This window comes from Cololabis saira, chromosome 20 (genome assembly GCF_033807715.1).
Source record: "Cololabis saira isolate AMF1-May2022 chromosome 20, fColSai1.1, whole genome shotgun sequence".
Classification (NCBI taxonomy): Eukaryota; Metazoa; Chordata; class Actinopteri; order Beloniformes; family Belonidae; genus Cololabis; species Cololabis saira.
This window is the reverse complement of record NC_084606.1, coordinates 5,644,848-5,661,557: the sequence shown is the minus strand read 5'-3', so window position 1 is coordinate 5,661,557 and position 16,710 is coordinate 5,644,848. Positions and strand designations below refer to the sequence as shown.

The 16,710-nt window shown below is 50.8% G+C and overlaps 1 protein-coding gene across 1 annotated transcript in view; it reads left to right on the top strand.

The window, feature by feature from the left end:
* The window catches only part of otud4 (OTU deubiquitinase 4), a 49,267-nt gene that overhangs the window by 3,541 nt on the left and 29,016 nt on the right, over positions 1-16,710 (top strand). Inside the window, exons 5-11 of the mRNA XM_061710815.1 lie at positions 6,290-6,362; positions 7,995-8,076; positions 9,943-10,105; positions 12,453-12,507; positions 12,792-12,894; positions 14,829-14,893; positions 14,981-15,081. Coding sequence (XP_061566799.1) covers positions 6,290-6,362; positions 7,995-8,076; positions 9,943-10,105; positions 12,453-12,507; positions 12,792-12,894; positions 14,829-14,893; positions 14,981-15,081 — 642 coding nt within the window. The remainder of the gene's footprint in view (positions 1-6,289; positions 6,363-7,994; positions 8,077-9,942; positions 10,106-12,452; positions 12,508-12,791; positions 12,895-14,828; positions 14,894-14,980; positions 15,082-16,710) is intronic.

Here is a 16,710-nt window from a genome sequence, read left to right as displayed (position 1 = left end):
ACTCGGTGGGGACTAGGGGGAGACTCGGTGGGGACTCGGTGGGGACTAGGGGGAGACTCGGTGGGGACTAGGGGGAGACTCGGTGGGGACTAGGGGGAGACTCGGTGGGGACTAGGGGGAGACTCGGTGGGGACTCGATGGAGACTCGGTGGGGACTGGGGGGAGACTCGGTGGGGACTGGGGGGAGACTCGGTGGGGGGGGGGGGACTAGGGGGAGACTCGTTGGGGACTAGGGGGAGACTCGTTGGGGACTAGGGAGTGACTCGGTGGGGACTAGGGGGAGACTCGGTGGGACTAGGGAGAGACTCGGTGGGGACTCGATGGAGACTCGGTGGGGACTAGGGAGAGACTCGGTGGGGACTAGGGGGAGACTAGGTGGGGACTCGATGGAGACTCGGTGGGGACTAGGGGAGACTCGGTGGGACTAGGGAGAGACTCGGTGGGGACTCGATGGAGACTCGGTGGGGACTAGGGGGAGACTCGGTGGGACTAGGGAGAGACTCGGTGGGGACTCGATGGAGACTCGGTGGGGACTAGGGGAGACTCGGTGGGGACTAGGGGGAGACTAGGTGGGGACTAGGGGGAGACTAGGTGGGGACTAGGGGGAAACTCGGTGGGGACTAGGGGGAGACTCGGTGGGGACTAGAGGGGGACTCGGTGGGGACTAGGGGGAGACTCGGTGGGGACTAGGGGGAGACTCGGTGGGGACTAGGGGGAGACTCGGTGGGGACTAGGGGGAGACTCGGTGGGGGCTAGGGGGAGACTCGGTGGGGACTAGGGGGAGACTCGGGGGGGGGGGGGGGGGGGGACTAGGGGGAGACTCGTTGGGGACTAGGGGGAGACTCGGTGGGGACTAGGGGGAGACTCGGTGGGGACTAGGGGAGACTCGATGGAGACTCGGTGGGGACTGGGGGGAGACTCGGTGGGACTAGGGAGAGACTCGGTGGGGACTCGATGGAGACTCGGTGGGGACTAGGGAGAGACTCGGTGGGGACTAGGGGGAGACTAGGTGGGGACTCGATGGAGACTCGGTGGGGACTAGGGGGAGACTCGGTGGGGACTAGAGGGGGACTCGGTGGGGACTAGGGGGAGACTCGGTGGGGACTAGGGGGAGACTCGGTGGGGACTAGGGGGAGACTCGGTGGGGACTAGGGGGAGACTCGGTGGGGACTAGGGGGAGACTCGGTGGGGGCTAGGGGGAGACTCGGTGGGGACTAGGGGGAGACTCGGGGGGGGGGGGGGACTAGGGGGAGACTCGTTGGGGACTAGGGGGAGACTCGGTGGGGACTAGGGGAGACTCGGTGGGGACTAGGGGGAGACTCGGGGGGGGGGGGGGACTAGGGGGAGACTCGGTGGGGACTAGGGGGAGACTCGGGGGAGACTCGGTGGGGACTAGGGGAGACTCGGTGGGGACTAGGGGAGACTCGGTGGGGACTAGGGGGAGACTCGGTGGGGACTAGGGGGAGACTCGGTGGGGACTCGGGGGAGACTCGGTGGGGACTAGGGGGAGACTCGGGGGGGGGGGGGGCACTAGGGGGAGACTCGGGGGGGGGGGGGGCACTAGGGGGAGACTCGGTGGGGACTAGGGGGAGACTCGGGGGGGGACTCGGTGGGGACTAGGGGGAGACTCGGTGGGGACTAGGGGGAGACTCGGTGGGGACTAGGGGGAGACTCGGTGGGGACTAGGGGGAGACTCGGTGGGGACTAGGGGAGACTCGGTGGGGACTAGGGGGAGACTCGGTGGGGACTGGGGGAGACTCGGTGGGGACTAGGGGAGACTCGGTGGGGACTAGGGGGAGACTCGGTGGGGACTAGGGGAGACTCGGTGGGGACTAGGGGGAGACTCGGTGGGGACTAGGGGGAGACTCGGTGGGGACTAGGGGGAGACTCGGTGGAGACTAGGGGGAGACTCGGTGGGGACTAGGGGAGACTCGGTGGGGACTAGGGGAGACTCGGTGGGCACTAGGGGGAGACTCGGTGGGGACTAGGGGGAGACTCGGTGGGGACTAGGGGGAGACTCGGTGGGGACTAGGGAGAGACTCGGTGGGGACTAGGGGGAGACTCGGTGGGGACTAGGGGGAGACTCGGTGGGGACTAGGGGGAGACTCGGTGGGGACTAGGGGGAGACTCGGTGGGGACTAGGGGGAGACTCGGTGGGGACTAGGGGGAGACTCGGTGGGGACTAGGGGGAGACTCGGGGGAGACTCGGTGGGGACTAGGGGGAGACTCGGTGGGGACTAGGGGGAGACTCGGTGGGGACTAGGGGGAGACTCGGTGGGGACTAGGGGGGACTAGGGGGAGACTCGGGGGAGACTCGGTGGGGACTAGGGGGAGACTCGGTGGGGACTAGGGGGAGACTCGGTGGGGACTAGGGGGAGACTCGGTGGGGACTCGGGGGGGACTAGGGGGAGACTCGGGGGAGACTCGGTGGGGACTAGGGGGAGACTCGGTGGGGACTAGGGGGGGACTCGGTGGGGACTAGGGGGAGACTCGGTGGGGACTAGGGGGAGACTCGGTGGGAGACTCGGTGGGGACTAGGGGGAGACTCGGTGGGGACTAGGGGGAGACTCGGTGGGGACTAGGGGGAGACTCGGGGGGGACTAGGGGGAGACTCGGGGGAGACTCGGTGGGGACTAGGGGGAGACTCGGTGGGGACTAGGGGGAGACTCGGTGGGGACTAGGGGGAGACTCGGGGGAGACTCGGGGGGGACTAGGGGGAGACTCGGGGGAGGCTCGGTGGGGACTAGGGGGAGACTCGGTGGGGACTAGGGGGAGACTCGGTGGGGACTAGGGGGAGACTCGGTGGGGACTAGGGGGAGACTCGGTGGGGACTCGGTGGGGACTAGGGGGAGACTCGGTGGGGACTAGGGGGAGACTCGGTGGGGACTAGGGGGAGACTCGGTGGGGACTAGGGGGAGACTCGGTGGGAGACTCGGTGGGGACTAGGGGGAGACTCGGTGGGGACTAGGGGGAGACTCGGTGGGGACTAGGGGGAGACTCGGTGGGGACTAGGGAGTGACTCGGTGGGGACTAGGGGGAGACTCGGTGGGGACTAGGGGGAGACTCGGTGGAGACTAGGGGGAGACTCGGTGGGGACTAGGGAGAGACTCGGTGGGGACTAGGGAGAGACTCGGTGGGGACTAGGGGGGGACTCGGTGGGGACTAGGGGGGGACTCGGTGGGGACTGGGGGGAGACTCGGTGGGGACTGGGGGGAGACTCGGTGGGGACTAGGGGGAGACTCGGTGGGGACTAGGGGGAGACTCGGTGGGGACTAGGGGGAGACTCGGTGGGGACTAGGGGAGACACGGTGGAGACTAGGGGGAGACTCGGTGGGGACTAGGGGGAGACTCGGTGGGGACTAGGGGGAGACTCGGTGGGGACTAGGGGAGACTCGGTGGGCACTAGGGGGAGACTCGGTGGGGACTAGGGGGAGACTCGGTGGGGACTAGGGGGAGACTCGGTGGGGACTAGGGAGAGACTCGGTGGGGACTAGGGGGAGACTCAGTGGGGACTAGGGGGAGACTCGGTGGGGACTAGGGGGAGACTCGGTGGGGACTAGGGGGAGACTCGGTGGGGACTAGGGGGAGACTCGGTGGGGACTAGGGGGAGACTCGGGGGAGACTCGGTGGGGACTCGGGGGAGACTCGGTGGGGACTAGGGGGAGACTCGGTGGGGACTAGGGGGAGACTCGGTGGGGACTAGGGGGAGACTCGGTGGGGACTAGGGGGAGACTCGGTGGGGACTAGGGGGGACTAGGGGGAGACTCGGGGGAGACTCGGTGGGGACTAGGGGGAGACTCGGTGGGGACTAGGGGGAGACTCGGTGGGGACTAGGGGGAGACTCGGTGGGGACTCGGGGGGGACTAGGGGGAGACTCGGGGGAGACTCGGTGGGGACTAGGGGGAGACTCGGTGGGGACTAGGGGGAGACTCGGTGGGGACTAGGGGGGGACTCGGTGGGGACTAGGGGGAGACTCGGTGGGGACTAGGGGGAGACTCGGTGGGAGACTCGGTGGGGACTAGGGGGAGACTCGGTGGGGACTAGGGGGAGACTCGGTGGGGACTAGGGGGAGACTCGGGGGGGACTAGGGGGAGACTCGGGGGAGACTCGGTGGGGACTAGGGGGAGACTCGGTGGGGACTAGGGGGAGACTCGGTGGGGACTAGGGGGAGACTCGGGGGAGACTCGGGGGGGACTAGGGGGAGACTCGGGGGAGACTCGGTGGGGACTAGGGGGAGACTCGGTGGGGACTAGGGGGAGACTCGGTGGGGACTAGGGGGAGACTCGGTGGGGACTAGGGGGAGACTCGGTGGGGACTAGGGGGAGACTCGGTGGGGACTAGGGGGAGACTCGGTGGGAGACTCGGTGGGGACTAGGGGGAGACTCGGTGGGGACTAGGGGGAGACTCGGTGGGGACTAGGGAGTGACTCGGTGGGGACTAGGGAGTGACTCGGTGGGGACTAGGGAGTGACTCGGTGGGGACTAGGGAGTGACTCGGTGGGGACTAGGGAGTGACTCGGTGGGGACTAGGGGGAGACTCGGTGGGGACTAGGGGGAGACTCGGTGGGGACTAGGGGAGACTCGGTGGAGACTAGGGGCAGACTCGGTGGGGACTAGGGGAGACTCGGTGGAGACTAGGGGCAGACTCGGTGGGGACTAGGGGCAGACTCGGTGGGGACTAGGGGGAGACTCGGGGGAGACTCGGTGGGGACTAGGGAGTGACTCGGTGGGGACTAGGGGAGACTCGGTGGAGACTAGGGGGAGACTCGGTGGGGACTAGGGGGAGACTCGGTGGGGACTACGGGGAGACTCGGTGGGGACTAGGGGGAGACTCGGTGGGGACTAGGGGGAGACTCGGTGGGGACTAGGGGAGACTCGGTGGGGACTAGGGGAGACTCGGTGGGGACTAGGGGGAGACTCGGTGGGGACTAGGGGAGACTCGGTGGGGACTAGGGGAGACTCGGTGGGGACTAGGGGAGACTCGGTGGGGACTAGGGGGAGACTCGGTGGGGACTAGGGAGTGACTCGGTGGGGACTAGGGGGAGACTCGGTGGGGACTAGGGGGGGACTCGGTGGGGACTAGGGGGAGACTCGGTGGGGACTAGGGGGAGACTCGGTGGGGACTAGGGGGAGACTCGGTGGGGACTAGGGGAGACTCGGTGGGGACTAGGGAGAGACTCGGTGGAGACTAGGGGGAGACTCGGTGGGGACTCGGGGGAGACTAGGGGGAGACTCGGTGGGGACTCGGGGGAGACTCGGTGGGGACTAGGGGGAGACTCGGTGGGGACTCGGGGGAGACTAGGGGGAGACTCGGTGGGGACTAGGGGGAGACTCGGTGGGGACTAGGGGGAGACTCGGGGGAGACTCGGGGGGGGGGGGGGGGGGACTAGGGGAGACTCGGGGGGGACTCGGTGGGGACTAGGGGGAGACTCGGTGGGGACCAGGGGGAGACTCGGTGGGGACCAGGGGGAGACTCGGTGGGGACTAGGGGAGACTCGGTGGGGACTAGGGGAGACTCGGTGGGGACTAGGGGAGACTAGGGAGAGACTCGGTGGGGACTAGGGGGAGACTCGGTGGGGACTAGGGGAGACTAGGGAGAGACTCGGTGGGGACTAGGGGGAGACTCGGTGGGGACTAGGGGAGACTAGGGAGAGACTCGGTGGGGACTAGGGGAGACTCGGTGAGGACTAGGGAGTGACTCGGTGAGGACTAGGGAGTGACTCGGTGGGGACTAGGGAGTGACTCGGTGGGGACTAGGGGGAGACTCGGTGGGGACTAGGGGGAGACTCGGTGGGGACTAGGGGGAGACTCGGTGGGGACTAGGGGGAGACTCGGTGGGGACTAGGGGGAGACTCGGCGGGGACTCGGTGGGGACTCGGGGGAGACTCGGTGGGGACTAGGGGGAGACTCGGTGGGGACTAGGGGGAGACTCGGGGGAGACTAGGGAGTGACTCGGTGGGGACTAGGGGGAGACTCGGTGGGGACTAGGGGGAGACTCGGTGGGGACTCGGTGGGGACTAGGGGGAGACTCGTGGGGACTCGGTGGGGACTCGGTGGGGACTAGGGGAGACTCGGTGGGGACTAGGGGGAGACTCGGGGGAGACTAGGGAGTGACTCGGTGGGGACTAGGGGGAGACTCGGTGGGGACTAGGGGAGACTCGGTGGAGACTAGGGGGAGACTCGGTGGGGACTAGGGGGAGACTCGGTGGGGACTAGGGGGAGACTCGGTGGGGACTCGGTGGGGACTCGTTCCCACGTCTCACTGTGTGTCTGTCGTTGCTTTTCTGCAGGAGGGATTTTCTGATCTTTCAGGAAGCTGGAAAACCTCCGGTCAACATCACGGACAACAACTTCCAGGACAAGGTGAGGCCGACGGCACCGACGCACGTTTATCTCCACGTAACACTTTAAAAACAACAACCGGAAAACACAAATAAAATAAAACAATCATGGTGAGTTAAATGCTATTTAACAAAAATTAGTTTTAAGATGAGATTTAAAAACAGCAGCTCGGTCCAGAACCAAGACCGCTACAACTTTGAAAAGATCACCATTTCTATGTTTCCTGTTTCCATCCGTTCTTTTAATTATTTCCAGGTCCTCCAAGATATTTATTAAATAAATGGTCTCTGCTCTTGACCAGCGTTTACTGCGTGCTGCATCTTGAAACTTTGTTTTGAAAACCAGCCCAGCGCGGAATATAAGATCATGGAGACAGACGGGCGAGGGAACGAGCAGAAAGAAAGACCGGAATTAATTTAAAGAGGAATGAGTGGATACATGATAGCAGAATTATTCTATTGGGATTTTAAATTGGAATACTTACGGAATTACTTCGGAATTTTCATTCGGAATTAGGTATTTACATGGATTTAATTTTAATTCTGAATTAAAGAGGATTTAAACTTCCCACGTAAACGCACTGAATGATTGAATTGAAATTTTATTTCGAACATTAAACAGTAGTGAATATAAAACAAAACTATAATAAATACATTTAAATGAGAAAACAAAATAAACAAAAATATTAATAAAAACATGCATCAATCATAATTAACATGCTCGAAAAGGAGCAGGAAGAAGTAAAAACGTATTAAATCCTACCCCCTAAACTCTTTCATTATAATCAAAATTAATTTAATTTCTATACAAAAAACTATATGTATGTATTTATATATATATATATATATATATATATATATATATATATATATATATATACTGCGTTACATTTACTTGAGTAAGGTTTGGGAAATGTTGTACTTTTAGGAGTAGTTTTGAATCACTATACGTTTTACTTTTACTTGAGTAGATTTGTGAAGGAGAAACTGTTACTCTTACTCCGCTACATTAGGCTACGTTGAGCTGTTACTTTTCTTTTATCCCTTTTATCCACGTACGCGTCAATCTCATGACATCACTGGGTGATTCTTTGGGAGAAATGTTTGTTTTTGCATGTTTTGTCACATTTACACAGACTCAAACACACACAGAGTTTCTATGAGTTCATGGGCTTGTTCTAGTTCTGGTTAAAAAAGAAAAGTACAAAGGCTGGAAATTTTGTGATACTTGTGCTTAATTTATTTTTTTATTCTGTTATTTTATTTATTTTATTATTTATTAATGTATTTGAATTTACTTTAAGATTATTTTAATTTAAGCTATTTTTATTTTTTATTAATTTTAATGTATTTTATTTATTTAATTTGCCTGAAGATGATTCTTTTGTGCTTTTGTCTGTTTGAATGGTTGTGTTAAAAAAATAAATCAGACGTTACTCAACAGTTACTCAGTACTTGAGTAGTTTTTTCACCAAGTACTTTTTTACTTTTATTCAAGTAATTATTTGGATGACTACTTTTTACTTCTACTTGAGTCATATTATTCTGAAGTAACAGTACTTTTACTTGAGTAAAATATTTGGCTCCTCTACCAGCTCTGGTCAAATCTAATGGAATAAAAATCCTAACGGCTCTGCTCCTCGTCTCCTTTCAGGTGCAGCTGTGTTTCCTGAATGGAAACCACTACGACAGCGTGTATCCCATCGACCGCCTGAAGAACGCCGCCCTCTGTCAGTGTACGTATGATGCCCATAATCCCATCAGCATAGAACTGCAATTTATAGAATGTGCCCTAGACCAGTGTTCTCCAGTCCCCGGGCCGCATAGAAGGAAAAAATCATTTCTGTAGAATCCCCGACTGATGATGTTGACTCTCATACTGATGGTTCACAATGTTTTTATTCCTTGGATGTAAATACACTGCAAACACACTATAAGAGCTATAAAGGAGTAAAATAAAATAAAATAGTTAGTCTTTCTTAGGGCTGGGCGATATATCGAGATTTTAATATATATCTATATATTTTCAAACGCGATATGGTACGAGACAATGTCTTTATATCGATTATTTAAAAAAAAAAAAAAATTTTTTTTTTTTTTTTTTTTATGATTTTGATATAGCTTATTTTGTGACAAATTGACTTGAATGTTTTATTTGAGATTTGCACAAATGTTTAGTTATTTGCACAACTGTCAACCTCAGTGGAAAAGTCTGCCTGTTACTGTCTACATTGTATTAATTGCACAGTGTATTTTAATTTAATTGTTATGCAGGAAAGGGATATTTGTTTTATTTTATTCAAGATGCATTTTTATTCTATATATGCAGGCAGTTTATTTTTATTTCATTTGTTTTATACATTTTGATATTGTGCAGACCTCTGTTAATAAAGGAACCTGTGTGACATTTGGCACGAAGCTTTGTATTAAAACTGACTTTTTTTAAGGGTTTGCTGAAGCTAACAGAGATGCTATGCTATAATGCTTTGGGGGAAACCCCAATTATGTCACAGAAAAAATATCGATATATATCGAGTATCGCCATTCAGCTAGAAAATATTGAGATATGACTTTTGGTCCATATCGCCCAGCCCTAGTCTTTCTACATTCATATAAGTTTCATTTGACTTAAATACAGACCGACGCAGCTGCTCGGTCAGTAATAACAGCTACCGTTAACCACAATACATGAGTAACCATGGCAACCAAACTCAAGCTGGACTTAAATACGCATAAAATTTGCAAAGAAAACAAATCCTTATCAGCAGGTGCTTTTTCTGTCAGTTAGGCTCCACTTTAGCATTCCTGACACTCGTTTAGTCTTTCAGACACACTTTCTACTGCCGTTAAACTTTTACCGTTAAAGTCCAAAGCGCCGGATGTTTACGAGGTCTCGGCGAGACGCCTTCAAAATAAAAGCACTAAATATCGGCCTCCTTAATATATATAAATAAAAGCCTGGCTTTAAATAACATTAATGAGAAAACAAACATAAAAACACATTTCTAGAAATACTCATATTAAAGGTAATTACAATTTCCATTATTTTATTTTTTCGAAAATGATGTTTTATTATTATTATTATTTATTATTATTACTATAGAGAAAATACCACCGTTTTTAATGCCGATCTTGTCATTTTATTTAGTTTTTATCAGCTACACCTTTAGATTGGGCCGTGAAAATATTGTCAGACATTAAACGGGTCCTGGTTCAGAAAAGGTTGGGGACCACTGCCATAGACCGGTGATTCTCAACCAGGGGTCCCCGGACCCCTAGTGGTCCGTGGTGTAACTGCAAGGGGTCCGTCAGTCTGTGATAATAATTTTTTTTTTTTTTTTATTAAAGATCCTCTGACATTGATAGAAATAGATTATTATTTCACTCAAATGTGACCGAGACCTTTGTCTACTTAAACTACAGAGGGTCACATGACATTCTTTTACTCTTTACAAGTGTAATTCGTTGTATTTTAATCAGAAGCAGCTGTTTGCCTTGTTGCACGACTGTGTTGATACAAACGTAACACCATCTGCATCCTTGAGGTGCTGGGGGACCATGATGCATCACTCTGCATCACTCTGCTCTGTGTTCTGTTGCAGCCATCCTGTACGAGCTGCTGTACGAAGGCGTGTTCAACGTGGACCGGAGCGTCCTGGCTCGGTGCCACCGGACCAGCCGGCCCTCCGAGCTGCTGAGTGACGACGGCATGGCCGCCTGCGCCAGCAGCGACGACTCCGACCCGGACGCCGACGAGCCGCTGTGGTACGAAGCCTCGGGGTCCGGGTTTCTGTGGCCACAGTTACATGATGGTTTCTCATTCGGAATTAATTACACTATTTGCCTTCCAGTTTACATGGAAATAGTCATTCCGATTTGAGGTTTACATGGAAAACACTTTTTTTTTTTTTTTTTTTTTTATCTTTTTATTTCACAATAATTTTCACAATTCACATTCACGATTTCGATTCTACCCACATTCCTACCCTCCCCATAATTACCCTAGGAAAAAAAATACATTAAGGGAGAACAAAATTAAATAAATATTAAAAAAATAAATAAAACAAATATATAATAGCAGCAACAGCGATATCAAACTCTATATATATATATATATATATATATATATATATATATATATATATATATATATATATATATATATATATCCATACATACATATAAGGCACAAGTTCGAAAATAGAGATACTCATTGGTCCCCTTTGGAAAAATTCTCCAGTTTTGAAAATAATGGAAACCAAAATTCTTGAAAAATTTGACCACGGTTGTATTTTTCCAAAGTTAATTTTTCCAATGGTAAAAAAACTGAAATTTGATCCAAAAAAAACTTGAAAGTTGGAGGGGAATCATCTTTCCAAAGTAAAAGTATGCGTTTCTTAGCGAAGTATGTGATCACATGGAAAACACATTTGATCAGCTTTCTCCAATTCCTCTCCAGGTCTGGGGGTTGGGAAGGTTCTGATTGGATAGGGGGGGGGACCGGAAGTTAAACTACCGGAAGAAAAACTAACTTAGTCGCTACAACTTTGAAAAGCTCACAATTTTGATGTTTCCTGTTTCCATCTGTTCTTTTAATTATTTCCAGGTCCTCCAAGCTATTTATTAAATAAATGGTCTCTGCTCTTGACCAGCGTTTACTGCTGCTGCATCTTGAAACTTTGTTTGGAAAACCAGCCCAGCGCGGAATATAATATAATATTTTATTCCATGTTTTCACAGACGTGATCCGAAGTTTCCTCTGTGACGAACCATCTTTGGTCTGAGATCCTGTTTACTGTGAACCGCGTTGATTAGACCGGTCACTTTAGTTCCGATTGGATCATAGCAGAGTTTTTATTCACGTAAAAACCTCAGTTCTGATCCTTAAGATCCTCGCTGCTGTTACGACGGGCTGAAATCACGAGGCCCTGAAACCCTCGGCCCCCTCCTGGGTGGAGCCACAACTGCATGTTCTTTCCCGTTTCCATGTCGGCGACTTTGTCGCTATATGAAGTAAATTATCAGATCCTTCAGCCTCTAACTTGAAGGTTTCTTCTCAGCGAGCAGCCAGTGCTGCTGCAGGCCCCGCCCCCTGCCGTAGGCTCTGCCCCCGACCGTAGGCCCCGCCCCCTGCCGCTCCCCTGGCCCCTGGGCGGGCTTCCTTAGACCTCCTTAGACGTCGTTAGACTTTTTCAGACCTTGTTAGACCTTGCCAGACCTCGTTAAACTGCTTGAGACCTCGTTAGACTTCGTTAAACTTTGTTAGACCTCGTTAGGCCTCGTTAGGCCTCGTTAGGCCTCCTTAGGCCTAGAGGTGGGTGCAATTCATCGATGTGTCGATGCATCGCGATGCGTCACGTGACGATTTGGAATCGATTAATTTAAAAAAAAAAAAAAAAATTTAAGTTATCCTATCCAGATTCCAGACTGAATAAACTGCTGAATCATTTCATTTTCAAGAATGCACATTTCTTATTGTTCACTTGAAATATGGCAGATATGTTTACACTAAATAATTTGATGGAAGTACATATCTTGTTTACTTGAATTAATGAACTCATTAAATCCAGGGCTTGACCGTTTTCAGTGTTTTCCTCCAATAGAGGGCGCTCTCATGCAAGTGCAGCTTTCCCTGGTCAAAGTTAAGTAAGTCAAAGAGCAAATGTTTACATAGTCAAAAAAAAAAACATTATTTTGTGTCTTTGAAAAATACATGTCAAATGTTCAAAAAACCTTGTTATTTACTTAATGAGTGTTAGAGGAACTGAGTTAATTGATTGGCTATTTATTTACAAATGTAGCCACAGATGAAGACAAAATCAATCTTGTATGGAAAAAAGCATTAAAAATCACAATAATCGAAGAATCGTGGCACCAATAATCGAATCGACAATCGTTAGAATCGAAAAATCGAAGCTCCAATAATCGAATCGTGAGGTACCCTTGTTTGCACACCCTTACTTAGGCCTCGTTAGACCTCGTTAAACCACCTGAGACCTCGTCAGACCTTGTCTGAGCTCCTTACACCTCATAAAACCTCGTTAGGACAGAACCTCTCTTCCTGATGAACAGATTCTTACCTGACTTCTCACGCCGTGTTTTTCTGCCGCAGGGTCGAGACCGAGACCAGCTCCACGTCCTCGCGACCCGGCGCCCAGAACAACAGGGTAAGGCCCCCCGGCCGTCCGGCCCGCCGAGCCCCTGTCGCCACGGCGACCGCAGCCCTCACCGCCCCTGTCGCCACGGCGACCGCAGCCCTCACCGCCCCTGTCGCCACGGCGACCGCAGCCCTCACCGCCCCTGTCGCCACGGCGACCGCAGCCCTCACCGCCCCTGTCGCCACGGCGACCGCAGCCCTCACCGCCCCTGTCGCCACGGCGACCGCAGCCCTCACCGCCCCTGTCGCCACGGCGACCGCAGCCCTCACCGCCCCTGTGCTTGTGTGTTGCAGGGTCGCGGCCGCGGCCGGCAGCTCACCGAGAGGGCGCGGCGGTCCCTGAACCCCACGCTGCTCAGGAACGTGGAGTACGACGTCTGGCAGAAGAGCAAGAGAGGTGATCCGCCGCTTTTCTTGGAACGCCACTTGAGAAATCAGTCAAAATAAGGGGTGTAACAATATATCGTGCCACGAAATTGGGTTATTAATATTAATCTATTGTGTTGACTAGTAACGACCGCGCCTCGACCCGCGGACCAAAATCTTCCTCCGCTCAGAAGAAACTAGTACCGTTTTGGTCCCGATCACGGGACTCTTGCAGGGTTTTGAGCTCTGAACTTTTACTTATGTAAGTCTGGTGTAGAGTTAAGCCTTACCTCATTAAATTAAACCTTTTTGGGGTGGTGAGTAGGATAAACACGGGGAAACTTCTGCTGAGTTCCAGTGTACTTTAATGTCCCTCAACAGTGTAGGATTTTAGAACATCAACACAGCACCTAGTGCCGTACTGTGGCGTATCACTCCGCCCAATCTAAAACAGACTAATCACTACAGATAAACTGACTAGTGTCATTATAGTCCCTGATTTACATCAGAATATAAAGAATAGATTTATAAAATAATGAACCCTGAATTACCAAAATAACCTTTTTAACAAAAATAAATCTCCTCTTACACTTATAAGGTGAGCATGAATCAATCTTTTTATGATGTAAAATGTATGTATTTATTTTTATTTATTTAATTTTAGTTTCTCTTTAAAACTTAAACGGTTATAAAGCATTACAAACTGTAACAATAGGGCAAACGCACAGTATTGTTTAGTATTTTGTGTCTTTCAAATAAAAGACCATTTTTTCCAGTCATATTTCTCATTCAAGGTTGTTAAAAAAATACTGCTATAATATCGTATCGTGAGATTAGTGTATCGTTACACCGCTAGTAAAAATCCAGCCGTCGCCACGGTAACCGCTGTTGTTACCGAGCTGACCCCGCCCCCCGTCACTTTTTAATGTTTTATTGTCCCGTAAACAATCTCAGGCTAATTATATTAACGGTTTAGGTCGTCGTGCGATTCATAATCCGAGAAATTGATTAATTGTTTTAATAATCGATTGATTGCTCAACCTCTTTTTCCCATGATGCCTTGCTCTGAAGCTCTTGTAGTTTTGAAGGTTTGGCCAGGTGATTAGGGCTGCAACTAACGACTATTTTAATAGTCGACTAGTCACCGACTATTGAAACTAATCGGATAATTAGTAATTTTTTTTAAATTTAGTATGAGGTTGCTTTAATTATGTGGCAAATGATAATAAACACCAGAAAGATGGTACTAGAGCCCTGATATAGCAGGACTGTTTTCTTCATCCTGCTCCCGCAAAACTCCAGACAAATCTATCTGATCTAATGTTAACATGATCATTGTGGAGTTTGATGGATAATTGACAGTTCATAGACACCTAACTGAAAGTTAGATGCAAATCCATCATTGTCATCACACAGGCTTTTTCTCCTTTCGCACAGCATCAATTATGATTGAGGTTATAGCAATAAGAGTAGCTGTGAGTGGCTCAAATAATACTAATAAATAACCAAAAAATATGAAATAAACAAAGTTAACGAATGAAAAGAATTAATTTAACAAATGAAAATAGGCCAAAAATCTTACCAAGGCGAGTCCGTTTCGTTCAACACTCAGACGAGCTTTCTTTTCAAATGCATTACCGACGTGCTCCCGTGAAAAGCAACGTCTGCTTTGCAAACCTTGCAGTCATATTTTTATTCGCCGTATCGAGGCTAAAATGCTCCAGAACATTTAAAGTTTTGTTACCCGCAGCTGCTGCGATGCTGTCGTGCATGCACGACTCTCGGCAGAGATTGTATTGAAGTGAGACGCCTCACTCCGTTGGAAAAACACGTCTGGTGACAATGGGATTCATTGTCGACAATTGAGATTATCGATTTTTGTCGACAACGTCGACGAATCGTTGCAGCCCTAGTTTTGATGGCGGTTCTCGTGGTTCCGACCTGAGATGTGTGTTTGTCCTGCAGCCCAGCAGAAGATGGACTACTGCATCGCCGCGGGGATGCAGTTCTCAGTGGGCGATCGCTGCCAGGTGCGTAGCCGCGTCCTCGCCGTCACGCCGCCGTCGTCGGGCCTCGGACTTCTTCACCTCATCACCTCATGTTTTTCGTGGCTGCAGGTCCGTCTGGAGAGCGGTGGGCGGAGCTACAGCGCCACCATCACAGAGGCCCCGCCCGGCAACGGCCCGGTGACCGTCTACATCGAGGAGCTGGGAGTAAGGTAGGTCGCCGCGGCAACCGTAACTCTGCTCTGGTGTGCAGACAGGTGTCCATACTAGGGCTGGGGATCGATTCAAATGTCAAGATTCTATTCCGATTCTTAAGATTTGATTCGATTCGATTCAGATATTGATTTGGGTTAGTGTTATTAAAACTGTTTTTTGAGCTTTTGCATGAATTATATGACTGTAGTTATGCAAAACATTACTACTAGTATTATATTGAGATTCAACAGCAAGTATTGCAGCTAATGATGCTGTAAGGACCAATCAGCTCCCTTCTCCCAGCTCCTTTCAGAAACATCGCGGGTCAGAATTACCAAACAGATCCAGGGAGGAAACAGAGACGGAGGAAATCGCTTTTATTTTTTCCCACATTCCGTTTTTATTTGTTCCATTTTCGATCTAATTTGGTTTTTAATTTTTGAGCATTTTTTGCAAATGTAACCCCAAGACAGTATATAAAGTAATGAAATATAGACAATGTATGCAATTATGACCTAACACTTTAATGTTTTCATACCTTTAAACATATTTAAAGGCAAAAACATGGCACCAGTTATTCTCGTGTCCAACAAAACATTCTTTTTTGGGGATAAACAAAAAAATAACCGAAAGTTGTAATGTAATGATGAAAAAAAAATACATAAATAAATAAAAGAAGAAAAAAATAAATCGATCTTTAAACATTCGAAACATCGATTTTTAGGAATTAATATGAGAATTAATGTGCAGACAGGTGTCTCTAGTGGTAACTCTCTGGTGTGCAGACAGGTGTCTCTAGTGGTAACTCTCTGGTGTGCAGACAGGTGTCTCTAGTCCTAACTCTCTGGTGTGCAGACAGGTGTCTCTAGTCCAACTCTCTGGTGTGCAGACAGGTGTCTCTAGTGGTAACTCTCTGGTGTGCAGACAGGTGTCTCTAGTGGTAACTCTCTGGTGTGCAGACAGGTGTCTCTAGTCCAACTCTCTGGTGTGCAGACAGGTGTCTCTAGTGGTAACTCTCTGGTGTGCAGACAGGTGTCTTTAGTCCTAACTCTCTGGTGTGCAGACAGGTGTCTCTAGTCCTAACTCTCTGGTGTGCAGACAGGTGTCTCTAGTGGTAACTCTCTGGTGTGCAGACAGGTGTCTCTAGTGGTAACTCTCTGGTGTGCAGACAGGTGTCTCTAGTAGTTACTCTCTGGTGTGCAGACAGGTGTCTCTAGTGGTAACTCTCTGGTGTGCAGACAGGTGTCTCTAGTGGTAACTCTCTGGTGTGCAGACAGGTGTCTCTAGTGGTTACTCTCTGGTGTGCAGACAGGTGTCTCTAGTAGTAACTCTCTCATGTGCAGACAGGTGTCTCTAGTCCTAACTCTCTGGTGTGCAGACAGGTGTCTCTAGTCCTAACTCTCTGGTGTGCAGACAGGTGTCTCTAGTCCTAACTCTCTGGTGTGCAGACAGGTGTCTCTAGTGGTAACTCTCTGGTGTGCAGACAGGTGTCTCTAGTCCTAACTCTCTGGTGTGCAGACAGGTGTCTCTAGTGGTAACTCTCTGGTGTGCAGACAGGTGTCTCTAGTCCTAACTCTCTGGTGTGCAGACAGGTGTCTCTAGTCCTAACTCTCTGGTGTGCAGACAGGTGTCTCTAGTCCTAACTC